The sequence below is a fragment of the Triturus cristatus genome, chromosome 3_2 (genome assembly GCF_964204655.1).
Source record: "Triturus cristatus chromosome 3_2, aTriCri1.1, whole genome shotgun sequence".
NCBI lineage: Eukaryota > Metazoa > Chordata > Amphibia > Caudata > Salamandridae > Triturus > Triturus cristatus.
Window position 1 is genome coordinate 693,712,994 of NC_140584.1, and position 25,154 is coordinate 693,738,147.

Genomic DNA, 25,154 nt, shown 5'->3' on the forward strand with positions numbered 1-25,154 from the left:
ATCGCAAAGTTCCTTTTCGAGGAGCGAGAGGTAGAGGGCTTCCTTCATATAGAGGAGGGTACCAGCAATATAGGTACTCCTTACTCACCAGCCTCATAGTCCTACAGTCCGCGGTATAATCAGCGACCAGGTCAGTCAGTGGCCTATACAAAATTGGCCCCTAGAGGCATAGCAGGATGTCAGGGGAAGGATTCTTCTAGTCGTCAATAGTGGCTTGCAGGCTCTGACTACTGTTCCTACCCCTCATCAAACACCTGTAGGGGGCAGGATTTATCTATACTTCCAAAATTGGCAACAAATATCCTCGGATCGTTGGGTTCTCCTTATCGTTCAATTTGGCCGTAAATTGGAGTTTGTTCATCCTCCTCCAAACACCCCTCCTCGCGCCCACTTAACTAAACATCTTCATCTCCTGCGCTTAGAAGTCCAACAGATGTTGCTAAAAGGAGCAATAGAACCAGTTCCTTTATCCCAAAGAGGAAAGAGATTCTACTCCTGGTTATTTCTGGTTTGAAAGACTGTCGAAATATGGCACCTGATCCTGGCTCTCGGGGAGCTCAATACCTATCTCATAAAGCAGTCTTTCTGAATGATCTCCTTACAGGACATTCTTCGACTTCTAAATTCGGGAGATTTCATGGCCACGTTGGACCTAGAGGACTCATATTTTCACGTCGCCATTCATCCATCGCACAGGAAGTACCTGTGCTTTGCAGTAGCCAAGAGCTACTTTCAACTCAAGGTCCTTCCTATTGGCCCCAAGAATTTTTACAAAGATTCTGGCTCAGATACCGGCTTTCCTCAGACGACAAAAGCACCAGGTGTTCCCTTACCTGGACGACTGGTTGCTAAAAGCCCCCTTCAAAGCCTCCGCCAGGAATTCAGTGGCAGCCTGTACAAAGTTGTTCAAGAGTCTGGGTCTTGCGCTCAACAGGGAGAAGTCAAACTTGTCTGTCAAGTCATTTTTCTTGGAGCCATGTTGGACACATCCCTGAACAGGGCATTTTCGTCTCTCGAAAGGCAAATAAAACTGATCTCTATGACCTGCCTACTCATAAAAGGTCACTTTCAGTTTGCCTCTACAAGTCCCTGCTGGGATACATTTTGTCCTGCATTCCTCTAATACCCCACTGCAGGTTACGAATGCGTCCTCTGCAGGAGCACCTGAACGTACAGTGGCAACAGGCTTTAGGATCTTTCGAGGACATGGTCACGGTCACTACACCAATGAGAGAAGCCGCTTCATGGTGTATTCGCAGGGAGAACATTTCCCAAGGTCTCTTCTTCCTGGTCACCCCAGCTCCTCAGATACACAACAGATGTATCTCTGGAGGGTTGGGGAGCGGTCTTACAGGACCTCCAGATAAGTGGTCGATGGCAACAGCATCATAGTCTTCTGCACATCAATCTGCTGGAACTACGAGCCATTCACCTAGCCCTACAGGCATTTCTTCCGAGAATAAAAAAATTCATTGGTGCTGATAAGAACAGACAATACCACGGCCATGTATTATGTCAACATACAGGGCGGCACCAGATCCCGTCTGTCTGTGGAAGCTCAGGGTATCTGGGAATTGCCAATCTTTCATGGTGTCTCTCTGAAAGCGGAACATCTTCCATGGAATCTCAATAATACCCAGATACACTAAGCAGGCTGAAGTCAGTCTGCCACGAGTGGGAGCTGGATTAGGGGACTCTGGACGACGTCTTTCGGCTGTGGGGCAAACCGCCCATAGATCTGTTTGCGACACCGGAAAACAATAAATGCCAGTGCTTCGCTAGCTGCCATCACCATCCAGGATCCCGGGGGGAGTGCGTTTTCGATGGCATGGTCAGGCGCCTTTGTCTATGCTTTCCCTCCCTCCCCCCTCTCCCCCCATTCCTCTTCTTCCGAGTCTTCTCAGGAAATTTAAGGCAGAACCCTGCAAAATTATTCATAGTGCCCTCCTGGCCTCGCCAGCTCTGGTACACGGAGCTTCTTCTTCTGTCAGTACAGCATCCGATTCCTTTGGATCCTATCCCGTCATTACGGACTATGTCCCAGGGCCAGATACTGCATCCAGCACAGAGTTTCTCAACCTAACACTGTTAGAATGTAGAGAAATCCTTTCCCAAGCTCGTGCAAACAAGACATACTGCATGAAGTGGAAAATATTTTGTCACTGGTGCCAAGAATCTGGAGTTCATCCATTCTCTTCTTCGGCGCATGAAATTCTGCCTTACATCCTGTCTTTGGCCTAAGCGGGCCTGACTCAATGTTTCATTAAGGTTAAGCTCCCGGCCATCTCTCGTTACAGGAGAATTACTTTGGGCCCTTCTCTTTGGTCAGCAAGGATAATTAAACAATTTCTGAAGGGGATTTTTCGAGTCTTCCCTCCAATTAAGTCTCCTCTACCACTGTGGCACCTTAACGTGGTCTTGGCTCAGCTTATGAAACATCCCTTCGAGCCGATCCATAGGGCGTACTTAAAATTCCTGATGTGGAAGGTGGCACTTCTGCTGGCTCTTACATCGGCTAGAAGGGCTAGCGAATTGCAAGCACTCACTATCCAGGAGCCTTTTCTGCAGTTCAAAGATGACACGGTAGTGCCCTTCACTAACCCCAAGTTCATCCCCAAAGTGCCTTTGGATTTTCACGTAAACAACCCGGTGGTTCTATCTCCAAAGGACTAAATAGTTTGCCCCTTTCTGGACCAGGAATTTCATGTTGGATTGCCAGCTCTATCCAGTATTGTCATCACTTAGCTGGAAACCCCATTCAGGATAAAGTCAGTGCTCACTCCACAAAGGCAGTCTCTTCCTCTACAGCCCTCTTTAAGGGGGTACCTATCCGAGACCTCTGCAGAGCAGTGACCTGGAAGAGTATCCATACCTTAAACAGACATTACTGCTTGGATTCTTCGACGCAGAGTGACACTGCAGTAGGACAAGCAATCCTGAGGAACCTGTTTCAGTGGCAGTGAGCATTCCCTCTCATCCCTCCTTCCTCTTTTGGGTCTTGCATGGCGTGGCAGCGCCAAGTGCTACTCACCTCTGCGAGATTTATTGTAAATGAGGAGTTTCAGGAGAGGGCTCGAAGCCCCGCCCCTCACTTTCATTGGCTGGCGTCACCGTTTATGCTAAACGGTGGCCTGCCATTGGAGAGGAGGGTTTTGGGTTCATGCCCTTTTGCCTCCGATCCGGACTCTGTGGCCTGCTTTGCTGCTGTCGCAAAGCACTTTCTTATCTTTATGGGGCCATGTGTTTCTAATTAGAAACACATGGCCCCATAAAGACTAGATCCCCATGCTGCAGCACGGTCCTCTTTCACTTTTGGGACTGCGCTTTTTAAGTTCTTGACTAAATCAAAACCTGGAACCAAGAATGTTGGGGGCCGATTAAAGTTTTACCTGCTGGGCGGTCCCAGACTCCCGTGCATTCTTTGCTCCCTCGCGCCCATCTGATATTTATTATCTCATTACTTGCACGGTGAGGTCAACGCTCTTATCTTGTAGATGTGCTGTAGTGTTTTCCGCCACTCAAGTGTATTCCTCAGCAGTAAGCGGCATTTAATCAAGTTAGTAGTTAGAGGCTCTTAGCTATAACTTTCCACATTGTTTGGCACGCTGCTCCCAGTATGTTTTCTATGACATATCGTATTCCGGCAATATTTATTCGTTCTGCAGGCAGCGATGCCTTGTATGGGTTCCAGGACAGTGTCTGTTACCAGCTTTTGCCGCAGCAGATTATCAGATCACATTACCATGGTAGCTGAGGTCCCGGCTAGTTAAATAACCCCTGTGCCAATTTCTGAAGATCTCTGGCTCCCAGAAGCCCCTTTGCAGCGCGTGAGAGTGTTCACTTCGTCTGCGGGCACTTTACACATGGACTTGGCCCCAGCACTTGACATTTCTAAGCTGTGTACTTATGAATCAAACGAGGATCATTTTAAATGGATTTTGACTGTCTGAAACCACCCACATGCTCCGTTAGAAGCACTTACTCAAAGTGCTTCCAGAAGGCACTTCTGTAGTAGGGGATCTCTGTTATAGTCATAATCTATGAATAGTCCCGCCCATGTGCGGGGACCCCGGAGCAATCAAAAAATCTCTTAAGCTGTCCTGCGTTTGCAGACCTGCAAAGACACTTAAGAGACAGACAAACAATACAGCCTAATTACAACAAGGCTGCACTGGCCAGCACTTCCTCTGAAGTGAACACAAAAGCCAAAATAAAGTTCAAATGTCATCTTTATTCACATCTGACATCCTCCTTTATTATCACACACTCCCTTCACCAAAATCCCTTTAAACAATAGAGAGGAAGGGGTGGACAGACAAGCCCTATAGGCTGTCATTATGTGTCTGCTAAAGGGATACCGTGCCTTTAAGAAACTCTCCAGAGACCCCCGGTATCCCAGAATGCACAGCCAAGACAAGTTACTTTCAGTTCTTTTTTCCGGCTCCTGCTAGCAGGACCCTGGAGCATTAGCTCTTCATTTTTTTGAGCTTTTATTCATTTTGAGTGAATTTTTTTTCTGGATTTGAAGTTTCATTCGACGTCTTTGGCTTTTCTCTACATTCTGCTGTGGTTTTTTGGCAGAATTTCTGCAGTTTGCTTGCCTCTATACCATGGGTACTCACAAACTTTCTCTCGGGGGCCAAATTTACAGTGTGGTTTCTGGCTGAGGGCCGCACCGGTGGGGGCGGGCCAGTGGGGGAGGGGGCGGGGCTAGAGCAAAAAAAACTATGACCATGAGGTTGAACACAGGCCACTGCAGCGGACGCCTTCATTCACTGAGCCACCAGACCCGGTATGCACACCTATCTATCTATCTCTCACTCTGTCTCCTGCCCTCTCTATCTATCTCTCTGTCTCTCTCTCTGTGTGTGTGTGTGTCTCTCTGTCTCTCTGTGTGTGTGTGTCTCTCTGTCTCTCTGTGTGTGTGTGTGTGTGTCTCTCTGTCTCTCTGTGTGTGTGTGTCTCTCTGTCTCTCTGTGTGTGTGTGTCTCTCTGTGTGTGTGTGTCTCTCTGTGTGTGTGTGTCTGTGTGTGTGTCTCTGTGTGTGTCTCTCTGTCTCTGTGTGTGTGTGTGTCTCTCTGTGTCTCTCTGTCTCTGTGTGTGTGTGTGTCTGTCTGTCTGTGTGTGTGTCTCTCTGTCTCTCTGTGTGTGTGTCTCTCTGTGTATGTGTGTCTCTGTGTGTGTGTGTGTCTCTCTGTCTCTGTGTGTGTGTCTCTCTGTCTCTGTGTGTGTGTGTGTCTCTCTGTGTGTGTGTGTCTCTCTGTCTCTCTGTCTGTGTGTCTGTGTCTCTCTGTCTCTCTGTGTGTGTGTGTCTGTGTCTCTCTGTCTCTCTGTCTCTGTGTGTGTGTGTGTCTCTCTGTGTCTCTCTGTCTCTCTGTGTCTCTCTGTGTGTGTGTCTCTGTGTGTGTGTGTGTGTGTGTGTCTGTGTGTGTGTGTGTGTGTCTCTGTGTGTGTGTGTGTCTCTGTGTGTGTGTGTGTCTCTGTGTGTGTGTCTTTGTATTTCACCTCTTCTTAGCGCCCCTGCATCTCCACTCAATCAGAGGGGAGATGCAGGGGCGCTAAGAAGAGGTGAAATACAACAAAGCCTCATTAACAAGTAAATGGCCTTTAAAAGAATCGCCCGGCCTCACAGCTCCGCGCTGCTGTAACCGGCGGTGTTCGCTGACAAGCACAGGGCACAGGCACTATGTCTGCAAGGTCCGCGGGCCGCCAAGGAAGGCTTGCCGGGCCGCTGACGGCCCGCGGGCCGTACTATGAGTACCCGTGCTCTATACAATCGGAGCAAGTGCTTTGACTGCGGTAGGACATAAAGGCTGAAGCTCACAGAGTTTGTCTTCTGTGCTTGCCTGTGTCTTATGTCTTTGACACCTGTCTGTTTAGGCTTCTTCTTCAGCCCCTGGGTAAGGAGAGGGTAGGTCCTCTGCCACTTCCCATGCTGTGGCCTCGGGGGGCTTTCCCCAGTAGGAACGCGCCTGCAGTATGACGCGTTTTCCGGTCAGCATCAAGGACGGCGACGTCGAGAGCAGGTATGACGCCAATGCTCTCCGTCGACCCAAGAAGAGGCCCACGTCAAGGAGTGGACCTCGACGCCATGGCTGTCGAGAGCCATGGCTGTCGAGAGCCATGACGTCGAGGCTTGCAAGGTCGACGGCGATGCGATGCTCGACTCCGACGGCGAGGCTTGGTGACGCTGCTTGGTGACGATGCTTGGTGACGATGCTTGGCGACGTCGATGCTTGACGACGTCGACGCTGATGCTTGGCGTCGATGCTTGACGACGTCGACGCTGATGCTTGGCGTCGATGCTTGACGACGTAGACGCTGATGCTTGACGACGTAGACGCTGATGCTTGACGACGTAGACGCTGATGCTTGACGACGTAGACGCTGATGCTTGACGACGTAGACGCTGATGCTTGACGACGTAGACGCTGATGCTTGACGACGTCGACGCTGATGCTTGACGACGTCGACGCTGATGCTTGACGGCGTCGAGACGCTGCTTGGCGTCGAGACGCTGCTTGGCGTCGAGGCGCAGTGATGCTTGATGTCGATCGACGTCGAGGCGCGGTGATGCTCGACGTCGAGGTGCAGTGAAGGAGGTGCGACACCGCTGTGGTGGTGCCGTCGCAGTGCTGATGACGTCGCAGGAATGGTGATGCCATGGGTGACGTCGAGGGGTCATTACTGGCGCTCTATGTCTAGGTCCCGTTCTGGACCTCGCTCTGTTGTGGGCCTATCATCATAGGCGGGGACTTCGTTTTCCCGGCAGCGTCTGCTCTCGACGCTGAGCTGGCGCCGAGGAACCCTTCGGAGTCTGGGGCTACTTACACGTGGTCCTCTCGGAAGCGAGGGATTTTGGTCCCCTCGCTTAGCAGTGTCTGCGTACCGGCTCACCATCTTGGTCGCCTCCTGCTCCGCCCCCACGGGTGATACCACGGGGATGCCGCAGAATTCTCTCCGGCTCATCTCCCACTCACCGGGGGGCCTGTGGCTCCTCGGCCGGCGACTAACTACCCCCCCCCCCCAACCTCCGTGGAATCTTGATGTCCCTAGCACGAGGTCTCGTGTGGGGGTGTCGGTCCCATTGAATCCGCTGTCTTCCATAAGGTCCCGTCGTCACCGTTATAGAAGTTCTCGGGTCAGGCATGCCAGGGGGCCTCTTACGTGAATAGGGAGAGGTGCTCTCCTGTCCTCTGGCTGGGCCGTTGTGGTGATCCCTGTGTGCGTTCCTTCACCGCCGTGTGGATCTCCTGCCCAGAGACAGGGATAGTCTACAGGGCATGATGCTTGCGGCTATATATTCTTAGGCTCTGCAGCAGATGTTTCGCTTCAGGCGCATCCCGGGCTTTGCCGTGGGTTTGTTCTACGGCGACATTCTTGTCTTCGACGGAATCTCTGCAGCCTGCGGCACAGCAGTGTGTTTCTACTCTCCTTCTCTGCCGCAACTCTTGTGCTCCCATGCGGATAGCGAGGTGGCCCGCATGAAGGCCGAGGCTGAGGTTTTGACGGTTGGGAGGGGCAGGGAGAACGGCTTAAGGCCGTCCGTCCTCTCCAGCGGCGTTATGCCTCCCAGATTTGATTCTGTTGTCTCGGGCCACCATTGAGTCATTCTGGGGCTGACTGCCGTGCGACTCTTCCGGTTTCCCTCCAGCGCTCCCTCCACCTCAATCGGGCTCCGTGCGCGAGTTGTAGAAGGAGGCCACCGCCATCTTCCAGTAAAGGAAGATAGACTCGGCTCCTCTGGGACGGACTGGAAAGGGATGGTACTCACTGTTCCCTCTAGTGTGCAAGGGAGACATGACCGAGTTTGGACCCATGTTCGGCGGGCGACAAGCCGACTCGTGGGATCAAAGAGTAGTACATTCCGGTGGAGGTCTCTGCATTAGGTCCCCTCAACCTCCTCAGGGTGACTGGCTATGCAGCGGGGAAAATATCGCGAGTTCCTGTTTTTCACAGTGGGCAACGGCCATTATCATTGCTTTGTACCTCCTTTCGGCCTGCAGCCGACACCTCGGAATGCTCCATACGCTAGGCCGTGGTGGCTGCGCATATGAGAGTCAGTGGCTTTGTCTATCCGTTTCTGAACGGCTGGTTGATCAAGGCAGCTACTTTCAGGAAGCGCGCCTGCATTTCACTTGGACTCTCTCTCTCTCTCTCTCTCTCTCACTCTCACTCTCACTCTCTTCGTTTGGGCCTCCGCACCGACCTCACGAGGTCTGTCGTGACTCAACGACAGACCTCACGAGGTCTGTCGTGACTCAACGACTGTGTGCCCTTCGGAGGGGAGACGCTCTTCGATCCTTCGGAAGGCTCGAGTTCTTGTATTAATTTTCAGTCTATCGGGGTTCGTCTCGCAGCTTTGACTGCGTATAGAAAGGGCCTTTCCCAAACCTCATTTTTCCAAATGCCTGTGGTTACAGATTTTTTGGAGGGTTTGCGTAAGGTGTCCGCCCTCCTCCCCGGTGGAGTAACCTGATAGTATCAGGCCTGTTGTTATACACCTTCAAAAAGAACTGAAAGTAACTTGTCTTGGCTGTGCATTCTGGGATACCGGGGGTCTCTGGAGAGTTTCTTAAAGGCACGGTATCCCTTTAGCAGACACATAATGACAGCCTATAGGGCTTGTCTGTCCACCCCTTCCTCTCTATTGTTTAAAGGGATTTTGGTGAAGGGAGTGTGTGATAATAAAGGAGGATGTCAGATGTGAATAAAGATGACATTTGAACTTTATTTTGGCTTTTGTGTTCACTTCAGAGGAAGTGCTGGCCAGTGCAGCCTTGTTGTAATTAGGCTGTATTATTTTGTCTGTCTCTTAAGTGTCTTTGCAGGTCTGCAAACGCAGGACAGCTTAAGAGATATTTTTTGATTGCTCCGGGGTCCCCGCACATGGGCGGGACTATTCATAGATTATGACTATAACAGAGATACTCCTACTACAGAACTGGAGTTACAGGTAAGAAACTACTCCTTCTCTGCCCTGCAGGCTGGGCGGATGCATTACCAGGGTTAGTCTGAGTAGCAGTCCTCAGCAATTAGCCGGTTTATTTAGAAGCGTTTTCCACTTCCTATTGAAGTACTTTTGACAATATTTTCACACATACTGTCTCTTTCACTTTTGTGGGACCGCGGCTGGGCGTGGCGAACTCAGTTTCTTTGTAAAGTGGAACTTGTTACCATTGCATTCAAAACCACACAATTCTAGCTTATTTGCGATATTCGACATTAGTATAAACTATTTATTCCCCTAAGAGAGCCTCGGAGGGAAAGAAATCTGATATACTTGAGGCACAAACTTAACAGAGAATTTTATCTGAGTTCATACCACACCCCTTGTGATGTTATACTATGATGGTATGTTATGTTATGGTATAAGCCTCCTCAAAGAGCAAAGGGGTGAGCCATGATATTGATAATGGTGATAAAAAGATAGAAAAAGAGGGACTAATCAAGAGGGAAAAGCTTATGGAAATTGAACTGTCTAGGGAAGGAAGATGTAAGTGAGACAACTAAGGAGCAGGAGAGGTTTGAAGGGAGCAAGAGGTGGGCGCAGGAGGTTTAAGGTTGTCGAAATCAGAAGTTGTTACAAGAGAGGGGCAAAGTTGTGAGGTGGGCTAACTCACAACTTTGCATAATTGTTTTCAGCTCCACCTAGTGAGAGGTCCGGAAAGAAGAAAGGGCAGCTTTAGTGGTTCCCCACAATAGTGTGGCTCCTTTTTCAATTGGGGAGGAGCTGGTGGACTGTTCCAATTTGGCACTGGTCCCCTATCAGAAACCTCTCCATTGGCATCACCCATCCCCCAACGCTGAGCCAAACGTGACACTGGTTCTCACCCCTGCACTATCCCTGGCCCTCCCATTGTTCAGGTGGCCACTTCAAGCCATAGGATGCCCCACCCTGTGCAGGCATGAAGTCCTGTGCGTAAACTTCTGTGAATTTGGGTGTAGTCGGAAATCTTTACCCAGCTCATGCACAGCAACGGTTCATGACTTCTGGATTCTCTAGCAATAGTAAATCTTCAAACGCTGCTGTTGGAGACTCCAAGCCTGGCAGAAAGTTGGAATCCATGGTGACTGTGAGAGATAAACTAGGGCGAGTTAGAGAGAGGCCCTGTTAAACAGAAGACTTACGTCTGTTAATTTCGGTCTTTGTGGATACTTTTCTTACAGCTTATTTCTAATCAAAACATTTACAGTACAAGATAGCCATACACAAATAAGACATGGGAAGGAAGGAGAGCTATGGAATAATAGTTACGTTTCTTTGTGTCACTAGGTGCTTGGCGTCTCTGGAAGTGGCCCGGTATCTGCTTCCAGAGCTGAATATCGGTCATTTTAATTTCTCTGGAGCAGCCCCCTGAAAAACAATGTGTTCTTGCCTCATGAGGTCTTGATCTAACAAGATATTGAGCTTCCATTTGTGATCCCTTAAGGCACGAGTTTTTAAGGGACATTGACAGCAGGACACAAACCTGGGTGGTGTACTCACTCTTGGGAACAGTGTTTTGCTTGTGCCCTCCCACTCCCTGTCTCTGCTGTCTGATGCTTTAGCAGTTGAATGGCTGGGCGCTGGGTTGCTTAGAAGTTTCACAATCAGATGAGATTGATCACCTGAGGGTACTGTGGCTTTGTGGATTTGTTCCGGCCCCAGCAACGCTTCATTGGACCAGGGGTTAAGCTTCGGAACTACAGAGGCCTTCTGTGCAGGTGTTTTACATTTTTGTTTCAAAGGTATTTCATTACTACAAAACTGTGGGCTGTGAGCTAAGTCTCTATTTAGGTTATTGGATTTTGCACCTCAGGGGAGCCAGAGGCTAGACAGTCATGTAGCAGGGTGCAAATCCATGACATTAGTGGGTATTAATAGCCTCAACTGAGTGAACAGTTTGCCTGTAATATTAGTAATTATAACTTGTAGATATAAATTTTAGACTGATAAGGACCAGATTGGCTCAGTTGAACAAGTTCACATGTCTGTTATGGGAGTCTCATTCAAGAGTCTTTTTGGAGATTTGAACACCTTTTAACCAGGATGGAAATTTTTTCAATTCAGACAAAAGCTGGGAAGAAGTTCTAAAAGTAGAACCCAGCAACGTGGTGATACTGATTAGTGAGTGAATAGGGTGTTGGCTATTATCCTTAACTTTATTTAATTTGGCATGTATTCTTAAGAGAAGACCTGTCTTCTTTTATAAAATTACATTCTCCTGCCTATTTAAGATTGGGGAAAATTCGCTACCAATCGATTGCATGCAAGAACAAGCATTTGCAATGCAATAGGTCTCGCTTTTACACGAGTTTGAGCTATTGGCATTATAAATGACAACGCCTTTTATTTATTTTTTGGTTTATTAAACATAAATAAAAGGCATTGTCATTTACAATGCCAATAGCTTAAACTCTCGTAAATGCGAGACCTATTGCATTGCAAATGCTGGTCTTTCCTAAGATTTTCGCACATTACTTGATGAATGTATAGTTTCTCATTATATTCTGTGGGCTTGTAAACTTTGATGCCTCTTGTTGTTGTTCTGCTTCTTTAAATTTTCTGTTGAATTACGCTTAATGTAGGTTTGATATTTTATGAAATCTCAATTGAGGAAATGTTTCATTTCTCTATTTTTCTGTACATGATTTATGGTTAAGGATAATGACAAAACATTTGCTCATTACTGCTAGCTACTCTGATTCATGCATGGGAATCTATGAAAGTTCCAATACTGGAGTAAGAAAACAAGTTAGTTACTTGTAACTTTAGTTCTCCAGTATTGGTAACTTTCATAGATTCACATGCGACCCACCCTTCTCCCCTGGGAAAGCTCAACCTTATGCATCTTCTTGGTTATCCTATGGCACTACGGCTATGAAAATCTGAGGTTCTCTCAGGAGAGTTCCAGAGGGTGAGGCTGATCTGATTGGTTGATTTTATTTGGTCTCTTTTACAGAAAGAGGTGGATATGTTACAAAACTGGAATGGGCCTGGGCCTGGTTTCTAGTTTGTAATGGCTTTGCATTGCTATTTTTTATATACCGGGGACTCCCATCTCGACGACTGGGAATGATTCAAGCATGTGAATCTATGAAAGTTTACAGTACCGGAGAGCTAAAGTTACAAATAAATAACTTGTTTTCATAAACCACAACCCCCTCTCGCATCCCCCTAAGACTAATATGGAAAATGTAGAAAACAAAATTAAGAAAGATAAATTGCAAGACTAAACATTCTACGAATCACTATAATAAATTAGAATTGCAAGGATGAAATGGGAAATGAAAAATGTAATAAATACTTTACCAGGCAGAGGCAAGAGGTATCCTTTCTGTTTAGCTATCCCTAATGTAGACAAAACCGTGGCGACTGACTTGTGCCGAGGGTGGTGAGGACCCAAAAACAGAACACAAGATATATTTTCTTACCTTGGTAACGCGATGTTGTGCACCCTCGGGTGTCCTCCAGGAAGCTCTCGATTCAGGAAACTGCACTACCTAATCCTGGTGCTGCTTTCACAGCATAAAAGCCGCGCCAGGATTGGGTAGAGCGGTCGCTCTCAGCGCTCTTAAGAGCACTGGAGGCCTGCGCTTTCTCTTACCCAGCTGTCTTAAGACCGCTAGGTTAGAGAACTTTGAAACGCGCGCGTCTGAGGGCCCAAGACTGCGGGCCAAAGGGACATGTGCATTTTAAAGTGCACAAATCCGTTATGCTGCAGCGCTGGTCCCTACTCATTCCTGACACTTAGTTCAGGACTGGTTGCTGTAGAATAAAACTGTAATAAATAAACTTCATTACCGTTATTTTTCCGGTCTGGGTCTTGTGGGCGACTCTCCTCTGCTCAAATGGAGGAACCACCCCTGGGTCCAAACCCTCTCTTTAACACAAAGGTCAACTGAACCCTCTTTTAGCTAAATTACTGCCTGCCAACCTCCTATGTATCGGTTGCGGTACTTTGAGGGCTCATATTGGAAATGTTCAGTTATGGTCCAGATTGATGGTGCAGGCACTGGATTAGAGGATAGGTTGGGTTCCACTAGCCTCAAGGTTTCTCCGGTACCACTGTGAACTGCACTTTAAAGTTTGGCGACTACCTGCGATTTAGTTAATTTTTTACTAAAAATGCAATCCATAAAGAGGATTAAAAGAATTCCAGGATCAAGAATTCAATCTCCACCCTTTCTTTATGTTGTAACCTGCCATTAATATGGATGTGCCCCTATTTCAGAATAGAACCGTGTCCCTATATCCATGATGCTGTTTGCATTTAGTGTGTGCACACAAAATGCAACTATTGCAGCATAAAACGCACCATTGTAGGTTTGTTGGATAACTTGCTTACTGTAACAGTTTTTAGGCAAAACGCTGGCCACAAGGGTTTTTTTGTTAAATAATTTTCTTTGGGCTATAGGTCATGAAAAAATGACACAATAGCTTGTCAAAAGATAGAGGGTGGGGATGGGGTGTAGGAGAAGGAGTGTGTTGGGGGGCAAAGACGTAACAGGAAATGGTTGCATGGTACCACTGCGAAAAAGCAAAATACAACAGTTACTTGTTGCCTCCAAGTACATCACGCTAAACCAAGACAAAAGCTGGGCTGACAGCCGGCAAGAGTTTAGGAACTTGCAGCTAAGTGGTGCAGATATTCAGATGGGCGATTGGTTCCAGTGTAAGACACCAGGGATAGCCTACATCCGTGATGATTCTAGAGTAGTTGACGAGGTGTTGAAAACCTAGAAGTAACCTTGGGGTGGGTGTCAGTAGGTGAGGGTCAGAAAAGACTCTTTAGCGCTTGTAAGACAAGGGTACCCATATTTCCTTAGGACGAGAGCATAAGTGCATTAGTTCCCAGAAGTGAGAGCTGCTCTTGGCAATATGTAACATGTTGCAGCCAAGCCTAGACTGTCCGAGCAGGTCGCCGGCCCCAGTTCATGGCCACTTTCTGTTTGGCCATGAGGAGAAGCTTCGCTATGAGCTGGCGGTCACCCGCCGGTACTTCTTTGATGTGGCCCAGGAGGCCCACAAATGGACAGCAGGAAGGAACGAGTCCAGTGATGGCATGGCTGGTGGAGAACACCACCCAGAAGTCTGCAACCCGGGGGGCAATGCTAGGCGTATAAAGAAGACCTGAGGGGAGGAATATTTAAGGCAGCACGGTTCTGCAATCAACCCCATGTGGAAGAGTTGTGTGGGGGAACGCAACAGGTGATGTAGAAACTTGAAGTTAATCAATCTTAATTTATAGTTGGGTGAGAGTACTTCCATCAAGCGCCGCAGTTGGACCACTGGGCGTAAGTGAGGAGTGTGTGCAGTTTCCACCTCCCACGCCAATCGCGCAGTCTGTTACCATTGGTACATAGTTTTGCATGATGGTGTATAATCGTGTGACTAGTTTGTGCTGTGATGGATCAGTGGGCAAGTGTTCAAGAGCCTTAAGTGTGGGGGGTGGAGTTGGGCAGGTGTGTAGGGCGCTGCAGTTTGCACTAAGTTGATAATAGAGGAATGCCTCTAATGCAGTAGGGGGTGCAGTCTCTAGGTCCTCAGTGGTATGAAGGTGTCTGCTGGGTAAAGGTCTGAAAAAGTTGAGGCCTCTCCCACAGGCACGCATCCTGGTGCCAGAGTATTGCATGGGCAGTAATTTGGGGTTTTGCCCGGGAGTCAGAGGGAGCATAGAGGCAGGGGAGTCCTTCATGTTTCAGCAGTCCATCCCACGCCCAACTCATGCATTCCACAGTGTCAATCTCTGCCTTCGGCAGCCTATAAAGGAGGTAGAGAGCAGTGGACAGTGGCCCTGGCATTTCACATTCTGGTTCGATTGCAGTGCGAGGTCGATATTGTCTGTTGAAGCCAGTAATTTAGATACTGTTCTTGTGCGCATAGTGCGTAAAGCGACATGTCTGGTGCCCTCAGTCCACCCTGAGCTAGTGGCAGTGAGAGGAGCTACCAGGAAACACGGTGCTGCTTGCCAACCCAGATAAGCACAATGAGGTTGGCTCTTAGACTTCTCAAGAAAGAGGCTGTAATGGGGAGGGGCACATTGGGCAAAATATAGAGAAACTTAGGTAAAATAACCATCCACAATTGCGATATGCCCAGAGAGCGGCAGTGGCAATTGAGACCATACTGGCACTCTGTCCTCAATCCACAAGATCATACAGTCATAATTGGCCATCCAGAGTTCCTCCAGGCCGCAAGTGAGCCAAAAGCCCGATTACCACACTGGGTCAGATTTCCATCTCAGCAGGTATTCTGTAGTGAAGGGTTGTGTCCCAATAGTAAGAGGAAATAATATTGACTCGGATCATTTGTTCTAAATTACGGTAAAAACACCAAACCAAATGACCTCACGGGTAATTGGGCCAAGATTGTCTTGGGGTTTGCAGATGTTTAGGGTTACGTCGTCCGCGTGCTTGGAGATTATCAGTCCCCTGGTATCGAAACCTAGGCTTCAATGGGCATGATGTTGTGGGAGATGTGCCGACAGGGACTCCATAGCCATGGTGAACAAAATTGGCAATAAGGGACAGCCCAGGCGCGTATCACGAGTGATAGGAAACTGATCGGATAACATGCCATTAAGGGACACATGGGCAGTGGGGCGTGTGTATAATTGTATCTGGTGAATGCAACCAGAACTAAGGCCAAAACGTACAAGAAAAGGTAGGACCACTCAAGTGAGTCAAACGCCTTCCTGGCATCCAGTCGGGCAGCCACCGGAGGTTGAAGGTGGTCCATAGCTGCAAATACGTTACAAAGATTGTGTGGTGTGGAGTGGCCGGGTATGAACCCGGATTGATTTGGTCAAACGATCGTGGGCAGGAGGGGAAGAAGGGGGTTCGCCAAGAGCTTTGCGAACATCTAGTTGTTCACATTGATCTTGTAGAGTGGCCTATATGAGTCGCAATGGAGAGCTGGCTTGTCTGGCTCAAGGAGTGTCACGATGGCGGCCTCTCTAAGTTAGGGAGGTAGGGAACCCTGAGCGAGGGAGTCCTTAAACGTGAAGAGCAGGTAAGGTGCAAATAAGGAGGCATATTTCTTATAGAAGGCGGTAGTCTAGCTGTCCAGGCCCAGAGCTTTGTTTCCCGGAAGGCTTTGGATAAGCTGCACGATTTCTTCTACAGGGAATAGGGGATCCAGGTAGGCCCAGCCATAAGTGTTGGATAGTATCCAAATGTGTGAGCAATTTGCTTTTATTGTAGACAGAGGCAGTGGTGTAGAGTTTGGTGTAAAAAAAAGATGTAATCTGAAAGAAACACGTTAGTTAGATTCCTCACCTTAGAATATCCCAATGCGTCAGACTGGATCCGGAAGATTTTTCGTCAGCAATACCCCTTGCGCGTCGGTAGGCGTCGTCTGCGGCTCCGCGTCCGTCGTCTGCATCGTGCGCCGGAATGACGTCGTCGGAGTACTTAGACGCCGCCCTCGCGCGCTGACGTCAGTTCTTTTTTCCGCGCCAGTAAGCACAGATCCGGTAGAGCTACCCCTTTAGTCAATTTTTGACTCTTTTTAGTCAATTCTCGACTCTGGTGCCGGTAGGATGCCTGGTTTCAAGGCCTGCGACGACTTTAACCGACTGATGTCGGTGACCGATCATCACCGCCGGTGCCTGTACTGCTTGGGCCTCGACCACGACGCGGCGTCGTGCTCCGATTGTATGGCCCTGACCTCGAAAGCTAGGCGGGAGCGGTCCCGCAAGCTTCTCGAGCTTCGCCACTCTGCTCCGCGTCGCTCTCGATCCCGGTCCAGGAGGAGGTCCAAGGATCGGTCGTGGAGCCGCACTCGACATCGTCACTCATCTGGCTCGAAGTCTTAGGGTAAGTCGAGGCACTCCAAGAAGTGACACCGCTCTTCGGACTCCCCTCTCGCGCGACTCGGCCGAGGGTCCGGGTGGTTCCACCCCCGCGGCTCCGCAGGAGCCGTGCAAGTCCCCATACCCGACGGTCCCTGGGACTGACGCGACGCCGGCGGAGGTCAGTGCCTTCCTCTCGGCCATGAGGAGCCTGGCCCCGCCGTCGACGCCCGCTAGCGCGCCTTCGGGCCCTGCGGACTCGACTGGGCGACCTCGCATGCCGGCGGCCCCGGCACCGTTGGAGGCTCCGGCCCCGACACCGCAGGTCCCCGAGGGGCCCGAGCCTGGGCCCCCGTCGACACTGGTCGACCTCGTTACGCCTCCTCCGCCGGCGCCGACACCGATACCACCCCCCGACGCTGGCTCCGGTTGACGTCTATCCCCGGTTCAGCCCCTGTCCGGTCCCGACGCCGCTAGAGACACATTGTCTATCGACCGGCTCCGATCATTCCTCCCGTTTACCAGGAATCGGATGACGGGGGCGACTGGGAGGGGTCTGATGACCCTATGGCCCTTCAGAGCCAACGATCACAGGACTGGGCAGATGGACTGGGGGAGGCCAGTGGGTTGGATACCTCACCGGACACTGGATTCATCTCTCCTCCGACTGGCTTTGGAGGAGGGTGCAGCTTTTTCTGTGGTGCTGCGCAAGGCGGCCGGAGCCCTTGGGCTTGAGCTGCCTGCCGTGGCTGTGAGGACTAACATCCTCACTGAGGTGCTTCAGTCTGCCGCATGCTCCACTGAGCCTCTGCTGCCATTCAATGAGGCCCTCACTGACGTTCTGCAGGGCACCTGGTCCAAGCCCTCCACAGTCCCTCCTGTGGATAGGAACGTTGCCAGGCGCCACCGCCCTGCTCTGGGCGACCCCAGTTTTCTGTCCAACACCCCACCCCCGAGAGTCTGGTTATCCAGGCCTCTACCTCCCAATCCTCCTTCCCGTCCACTCCTCCGGACCGGGATTCCAAGAGGAACAGTTTGGTAAGAAGCTGTTCTCTTCGCTCAGTTTGGGCCTGCGGTCTTTGAACACCACCTGTCTCTTGGACCGTTATTCCCACTCTCTGTGGGATGCGGTGGAGGACGTGCTGCCACTGTGCCCGGAGTAGGCCCGGGCGCGGCTTTCCTCGGCCCTGGCCGATGGGAGAGATGCAGCGTGCCATGCAATACGATGTGGACTCGACACTACGGACTCGCTGGGTAGGGCGATTTCTACCACGGTGGTGCTTTGACGTCACGCCTGGCTGCGGTCCACGTCTTTTTCAGGGGATGTCCAGAGCACCCTCATGGACATGCCTTTTGATGGCGCTCGCCTTTTTGGTGACAAAGCGGACAGTGCACTGGCTCACTTCAAGGACTCCCGGGCTACGGCCACGTCCTTGGGCCTCTCGGCCCCGCGGCCACAAACTTCCGCTTTTCACTCCTTTCGTGGCCAAGGAAGGGGCACCTCCTCACGTCCGCCTAGCCACCGGCCGCAGAACCAGCCTGCACGCGGTCGCGGACGTGGTTTCCGCCGATGTGGTACCGGAGGACGACGCGGTCAGTCCACATCCACCCCGGCAGCATCCGCCTCAAAGCCTTCCTAGTCCGAGCTTTCAGGCCCATTCCACGCCAGTGGGCGGCAGAGTTCGCCATCACCTGCTCCACTGGCGTTCCATCACGTCGGACAGGTGGGTGCTGCGAATCTTCCGAAGGGGCTAATCCCTCCCCTTCGAGACGACCCCTCCAGCCATGCCACCGCAGCACCACCGTATCTCGGGGGATCATTTGAATCTTCTCCACGAGGAAGTTTCGGTCCTCTTGGCCAAGGGGGCCGTCGAGCGCGTTCCGAGCCCAGAAGTAGGTCGTGGTTGTTATTCCCACTACTTTCTGGTTCCCAAGAAGGGCAAAGGGGGCCTACGCCCTATCTTGGACCTCCGGAACGTCAATGCCTTCCTCCGGAAGGAAAGGTTCAAAATGTTGACTTTGGCTCAGGTTCTAGCTGCCCTAGACCCTGGAGACTGGATGGTAGGGTTGGACTTGCAGGACGCATATTTCCACATCCCCGTCCTGCCGGCCCACCGGCGTTACCTGCGGTTCACGGTGGGTCAGGAGCACTTTCAGTTCACCGTGCTCCCCTTCGGCCTTACCAGTGCCCCTCGGGTGTTCACGAAAGTGATGGCGGTGGTCGCAGCTCATCTGCGCAGATCAGGGGTTCCAGTCTTCCCCTATCTCGACGACTGGTTGTTGAAGGCGGGCTCGTCCCAGGCAGTAGTCTCCCACCTCCAGACTACGGCGGATCTCCTGCATTTGCTGGGGTTTTCCATAAACGTGCCGAAGTCACACCTGAGCCCCTCTCAGAAGCTCCTCTTCATCGGAGCGGTTCTAGATTCGGCGCAGTTCCGGGTCCATCCCCCGGAGCAGCGGGTCCGGGATATTCAGGCCCTGATTCCCATCTTTCGGCCTCTATCCTGGGTTTCGGTCAGGCTAGTGTTGCGGCTTCTAGGGCTGATGGCCACCTGCATCCTACTAGTGCATCACGCCAGGCGGCGCATGCGGGTTCTGCAGTGGGACCTGAAGTTTCAGTGGGCCCAGCATCACGGCAACCTGTCCGACCATGTCTTGATCTCGGAGGGCACTGCACAGCAGTTGCAGTGGTGCCTCACGGACCGCGATTGGGTCACGGGCAAGAGTCTCTCCCTACCCCTACCGGAGCATGTCGTAGTGACGGATGCGTCCCTCCTGGGATGGGGTGGCCATATGGGAGAGGCGGAGATCAGAGGCCTCTGATCTCCGGCGGAGTCTCGCCTCCACATCAACTTGTTGGAGCTGAGAGCGAGCCGTCTTGCACTGAAAGCCTTCCTTTCCTCTGTCCGGGGAAGTGTCGTGCAGGTGTTCACGGACAACACCACCGCCATGTGGTATTGCAACAAACAGGGCGGGGTGGGGTCGTGGACCCTTTGTCAGGATGCACCTCTGGACGTGGCTGGAACACCAGGGCATCACCCTGGTGGTTCAACATCTGGCGGGCTCTCTGAACGCCAGAGCGGATGAACTCAGCCGCCGGTGCATGATGGATCACGAATGGTGTCTGAACTCCGAGGTGGCGCAAGGTCTCTTTCAGCAGTGGGGAGAGCCTTGGTTAGATCTATTCGCCACCGACGAGAACGCGCAATGTCAGCAGTTCTGCGCGTTGGAATTTCCAAGGCGGCACTCGCTCGGCGACGCTTTTCGTCGCGAGTGGAGTTGCGGTCTGTTGTACGCCTTTCCGCCTATACCACAAGCGCGACCGGGCCCAAGTCATCTTGGTGGCTCCGGATTGGGCACGAAGGTACTGGTATCCCGATACGTCTGCCCCTTCGGGAGGATCTTCTGTCGCAGCAGCAGGGGACGGTCCTCCACCCGAACCTGTCCAGCCTCCACCTCCATGCGTGGAGATTGAGCGGCGGCAGTTGATGCCATTTGACTTGCCTCCTGAAGTCTGTGATATCATTCTGGCAGCCAGGCGTCCCTCCACAAAGACGGTATACGCCTGCCGGTGGAACAAATTGTGGCATGGTGCACAGCAAAGGCTGTGGATCCCCTTTCCGCCCCTCTTTCTGAGGTTCTCCTCTTTCTTCTTTCTTTGGCCCGGCAGGGCTCTGCCCTGGGCACCTTGAAAGGTTATCTTGCTGCTCTCTCTTCCTTCTTACGGCTTCCAGATCAGCCCTCTCTTTTCAAGTCCCCTGTAGTGTCCCGCTTTCTTAAAGGCATTACTCACACGTTCCCTCCTGTCCCTTTCGTAATGCCTCAGTGGGACTTGAATCTTGTCTTGACATTCCTGATGTGCGCTCCCTTTGAGCCTCTTCACAATTGTCCTCTTCGTCTTCTAACTCTTAAGACTGCTTTCCTGGTAGCCATCACCTCGGCTAGACGGGTGAGTGAGCTCCAGGCTCTATCGTCCAAGCCTCCTTTTCTATCTGTTCATCCGGACAAGGTTGTCCTTCGGCCTCGTCCTTCCTTTCTACCGAAAGTGGTGACCCACTTTCATCTTGGGCAATCTGTCACCTTGCCCACCTTCTTTACGCATCCTTCCAAAGAGGAAGAGCGGCTCCACCGTCTGGACCCAAAACGTGCGCTCTCCTTTTATTTGGACCGCACTAAACAGTTCCGAGTGGACGACCAGCTTTTTCGTTGGCTACGTGGGTGCAAAGAAGGGAAAAGCTGTGCACAAACGGACCATCTCCCGGTGGGTCGTTTTGTGTATAAAAATCTGTTATTCCTTGGCAAAAAAGGAACCGCCTGTTGGGCTGCGCGCCCATTCTACTCGGGCCACAGCGGCTACTACTGCTTTGGGACGGGGAGTCCCTTTGCAGGACATCTGTCAGGCGGCAACGTGGGCTTCGCTGCACACGTTTGCCAGGCATTATTGCCTAGACAGCCAAGTCCGGAGGGATGGCTTCTTTGGCCGTTCTGTCCTCCAGGACTTTCTGGTGTGATCTTGGTTCGCAGACCCACCACCGGGGTTGGTATTGCTTGGGTATCTATTCTAAGGTGAGGAATCTAACTAACGTGTTTCTTTCAGATGAACAAGTTACTTACCTTCGGTAACGATGTATCTGTAAGGAACAATAGTTAGTTAGATTCGTCACCGACCCACCCATCCTCCCCGTTCTGCGAACTGACATCTAGGGTTAAGGCTATCCCTTTCAGCGCCCTAGAATTTTTTGGCACCAGTGTCGGTCTCTTGCATGGCTCTGCGTTCCTGGCGCGGAAGGCTATGTACAAGAACTGACGTCAGCGCGCGAGGGCGGCGTCTAAGTACTCCGTCATTCCGACGCACGACGCCGACTACGGACGCGGAGCCGCAGACTATGACTAGCGACGCGCAAGGGGTATTGCTGACGAAAAATCTTCCGGATCCAGTCTGACGCCTGGGGATATTCTAAGGTGAGGAATCTAACTAACTAATGTTTCTTACAGATACATCGTTACCGAAGGTAAGTAACTTGTTCATCTTGTTTAGAAGCCATGAGGGGATGGATTATAGATTTTGATCGTCATCCAACTGTTCCGCCACATAGGAGGAGGCACTCAGTTTGTGGGGCATATTGGCAGGGGTCCTCGGGTCGGTTGCCATCCCACTATCGGCGAGCCAGTGTGTCCCTGTCCAGAAAGTTAGTTCCATGGAGTGCTTCGTCCGATAATTCTGTCAGTTTATCTCGGATGGTTGCAAGTTTAGATGGGTCTGTGGATTGAAAGTAGTCAGTCTCTGGCATGTGGATGTCGCGTTCTACTTGTTCAAGTCCCCTGCATGTGGCCTTTTCACACACCCAATTGCTTTGCGATACAAGAACCACAGGCACCGTCTACGTCTGAGACCCAGTTTTCCAGTTGATCCAGCCTGCCGTCTACAAGGAGCAATGTCTAATTGGGCGGTCTCTCCAGAATGTTTGGGTGTATCCACCGGGTTTGTTGCTTGCCTTCAAAGATGAGTTTGGATTGGCGTGCCTCTTGTTTGTCCATGGCTAACATTGCGTATGGGGAGGGCCAGGCACAATGACTGGCAAAAAGCAAGCAGTTGATTTGCGAATGCAGGGGAGAGTAATGAAGTCTTAGCCTGTGTGAAGCTTGGCAAGCAAGAAGAGTGCTGCTCTGCACAGGTGGTGACTGTGAATCAAGAGGTCTTACAGAGCCCCGCCACTCTCCGAATTAAGGTCCCACCCATGGGGCAAGAGCAGGCTTGTGAGGGGGGTCACCGGTGTGTATCTGGGTTGAAAGTCACAGAGCAGTAAGATTATCACATAGCATATGAAGCATCCGCTACAGCACCTCATGATAGCTGCAAAAGCCCAGATTTGGTATGAGGAGGCCAGGCAGCTCGTCGAGGGGTGCCAGGTAGTGGCAAAGGGCAGGGTAGTTAAAGTAGCCAACAAGGAGTGGTAGGATGGGCACGGCCATGCGATGTCCAGGGGCCAGTGAGGGAGCAACCAGTGCGAATGCTACTTTGCGCACTCACCAGTTCCCCTATGCCGCCAAGTTCAGTCCTAGCCAGGTGTTGCAGCCTCCTGCCGCAGGGACATCGGTCTGTCCAGGTAAACTCAGCACGGCCAAGCAGGAGGATAGCACCCCCACAAAGTCACACTGGCGGCACCTGCCAATCCAAGGATGAGGCTCATGCAGACTGCCGGGCGAGCTGTTAAGCCTTGATTTGGGACTCGCAGGCCCCAGGGAGAGAGTGGGCCAGCGATGGCCAAGTGTCACCCCCACAGCTGTCTGATGCAAAGTCTCTGGCCCCAATATCTGACAGTAGATCTCCAAGGACGCTAAGACATCCAGGCTGCTCTCGAGCACAGGTAGGCCGCAACGCCAAGATCCTACGCTGCATCCCAAATTCACAAGCTGGGGCCAGAGAAATGCAACAGTGCTCCTCAGCCAGGGAGGTCGCAGCAAGAAGGATAATGTATTCAGCCAGCAAAGCCCTCTAGTGAGCGGATATCTTGCCACCCTACTAGGCTCTGCCGCCTCGGGCCTCAAGTTTAAATCCCTGGGGAGATAGTTGTTTCTCGCATTTAAGATTGATTTATACAAATACTTTTGAACCTTGTTTTTAACTCTGAACATTGTACATATGAAAACATTGGTCTTGTATTGCAGGTATTTGGAGAAGAGGGACTGACTTTAAATCTTGAAGATATTCAACCTCATGATTTTGGCAAAGTAGGAGAAGTGATAGTGACCAAAGATGATACCATGCTCCTGAAAGGGAAGGGGGATAAAACTCAAATTGAAAAGCGTGTTCAGGAAATCATGGAACAGTTGGAAGGTACAAATAGTGACTATGAAAAAGAAAAGTTGAATGAAAGACTTGCCAAGCTTTCTGATGGTGTGGCCGTTCTGAAGGTAAGACCAACTGTGTGGTTTATAATGTGGTGTAAATGTCTATATTGTAATGCCAATACATAGTGATTTTGGTCTATAAAATCAAAGCATTTGTTCTTGAGAGATAATCCTGAGCAAAATTAGTGGTGATACTTTCATGTGTGCCGAACTGCAAATGCTGGGACATACTGAGTGGAAGAGCTCATGAAAGTCATGAACTCAAAGCTTTCACAGATAAAAATATATGCTCGAGGCATATGAGCTATAGATCATATGCGTTAGCATAGATCGCCATCTGGTGTTGGGCCCGGATGTTTGCACTTAGTTTTTCTTTGAAGAAGTCTTTGTAGTCCCGAGGTAGGTGACTCCTCCTTTCGGTGATAGTGCGCATCGGCATCGACTCCAACCCCAGATTTGGGTTTTTTTCCGCCATCGGGTTTGGATGTGTATTGCTGCTGTTCGGTATCTTTTACGAACGCCTTCCACGCGCAATCCTCTACACTTGATGGTATTGTATTTAAATCGCGGTTTCCCATTGACGTGCATCATGTACACTGTAAAAACCTTTGATCGAGAACTTCGTGGTGGGCTGTCGGGCCTACCCGTGCCGACCACGGCAGCAGTCGATGGAACGTACTCCGTTCAAGCTATGTCCCAGGTGTTGTGCTATGTTTCCATGCACCGACTTGCACAAGGTCTGCAACCTGTGCTTATCCCCGGAACACGTAGAAAAATCCTGCAAAGCCTGTCGATCATGCCGATCGAAGAAGACCATCCGTGATGGGCTGGCTTGACGCCACGAGATGCAACACGGCAGCAGATCAGCACCGGAAGAAGAAGCCGCCTCCCCAGGTCAACATACCGCGAGTTCAGATCCCCATGTACCCACTCAACCAAAAGATAAGGCTTCGGTATCTCCCTTCAGGCTCTGGTCGACAGAGTTTCAGATGCCCTGCCCTCCAGCCCGGCTATGAAACAAACCCAAGCCTTCAAGCTCAAGCCGGCCCCAGTCCGGTGCCGAACCAACATCTTTGGCACCGAACATGTGCCACTTCCTACGCCGTCAGCACCGAAAACCTCTTCGATACAGAAAACCTCAGAGCCGAAACCCTCAAACAAAAGACTCTGAACCAAAAGCGTCCAAGCCTAAAGCATCTGAGCCGAAATGCTCTGAGCCGACAACCTCTGCCCGAAAAGTTTGGAGCTGAAACATGCCATTCCGAAGACTTCACAGCCTAAAATTAAGCATTTGGATTCCAAACACTCAGCCACAAAGACACTGAGCCTAAATCCTGGATGCCAAAATTTACTCCTAAAGGGACAGATACTCCTTCCAAACAACTTCCATCCGAAGACACACCTCTGGATCCAAAATAAAAAAGACTTGGTATTGATCCGAAAACTGGACTCCTTCTGGCTGCTCTTACTAAAAAACGGAAGTTAGACCTCCCACAAGATGACCCTATACCTCTGAAGAAAAAG

General features: G+C 50.8%; 1 protein-coding gene across 1 annotated transcript in view; it reads left to right on the forward strand.

Annotated features, from left to right (window-relative positions):
• Positions 1-25,154, forward strand: part of HSPD1 (heat shock protein family D (Hsp60) member 1) — a 189,155-nt gene that overhangs the window by 116,748 nt on the left and 47,253 nt on the right. Inside the window, exon 9 of the mRNA XM_085648746.1 lies at positions 23,448-23,693. Coding sequence (XP_085504872.1) covers positions 23,448-23,693 — 246 coding nt within the window. The remainder of the gene's footprint in view (positions 1-23,447; positions 23,694-25,154) is intronic.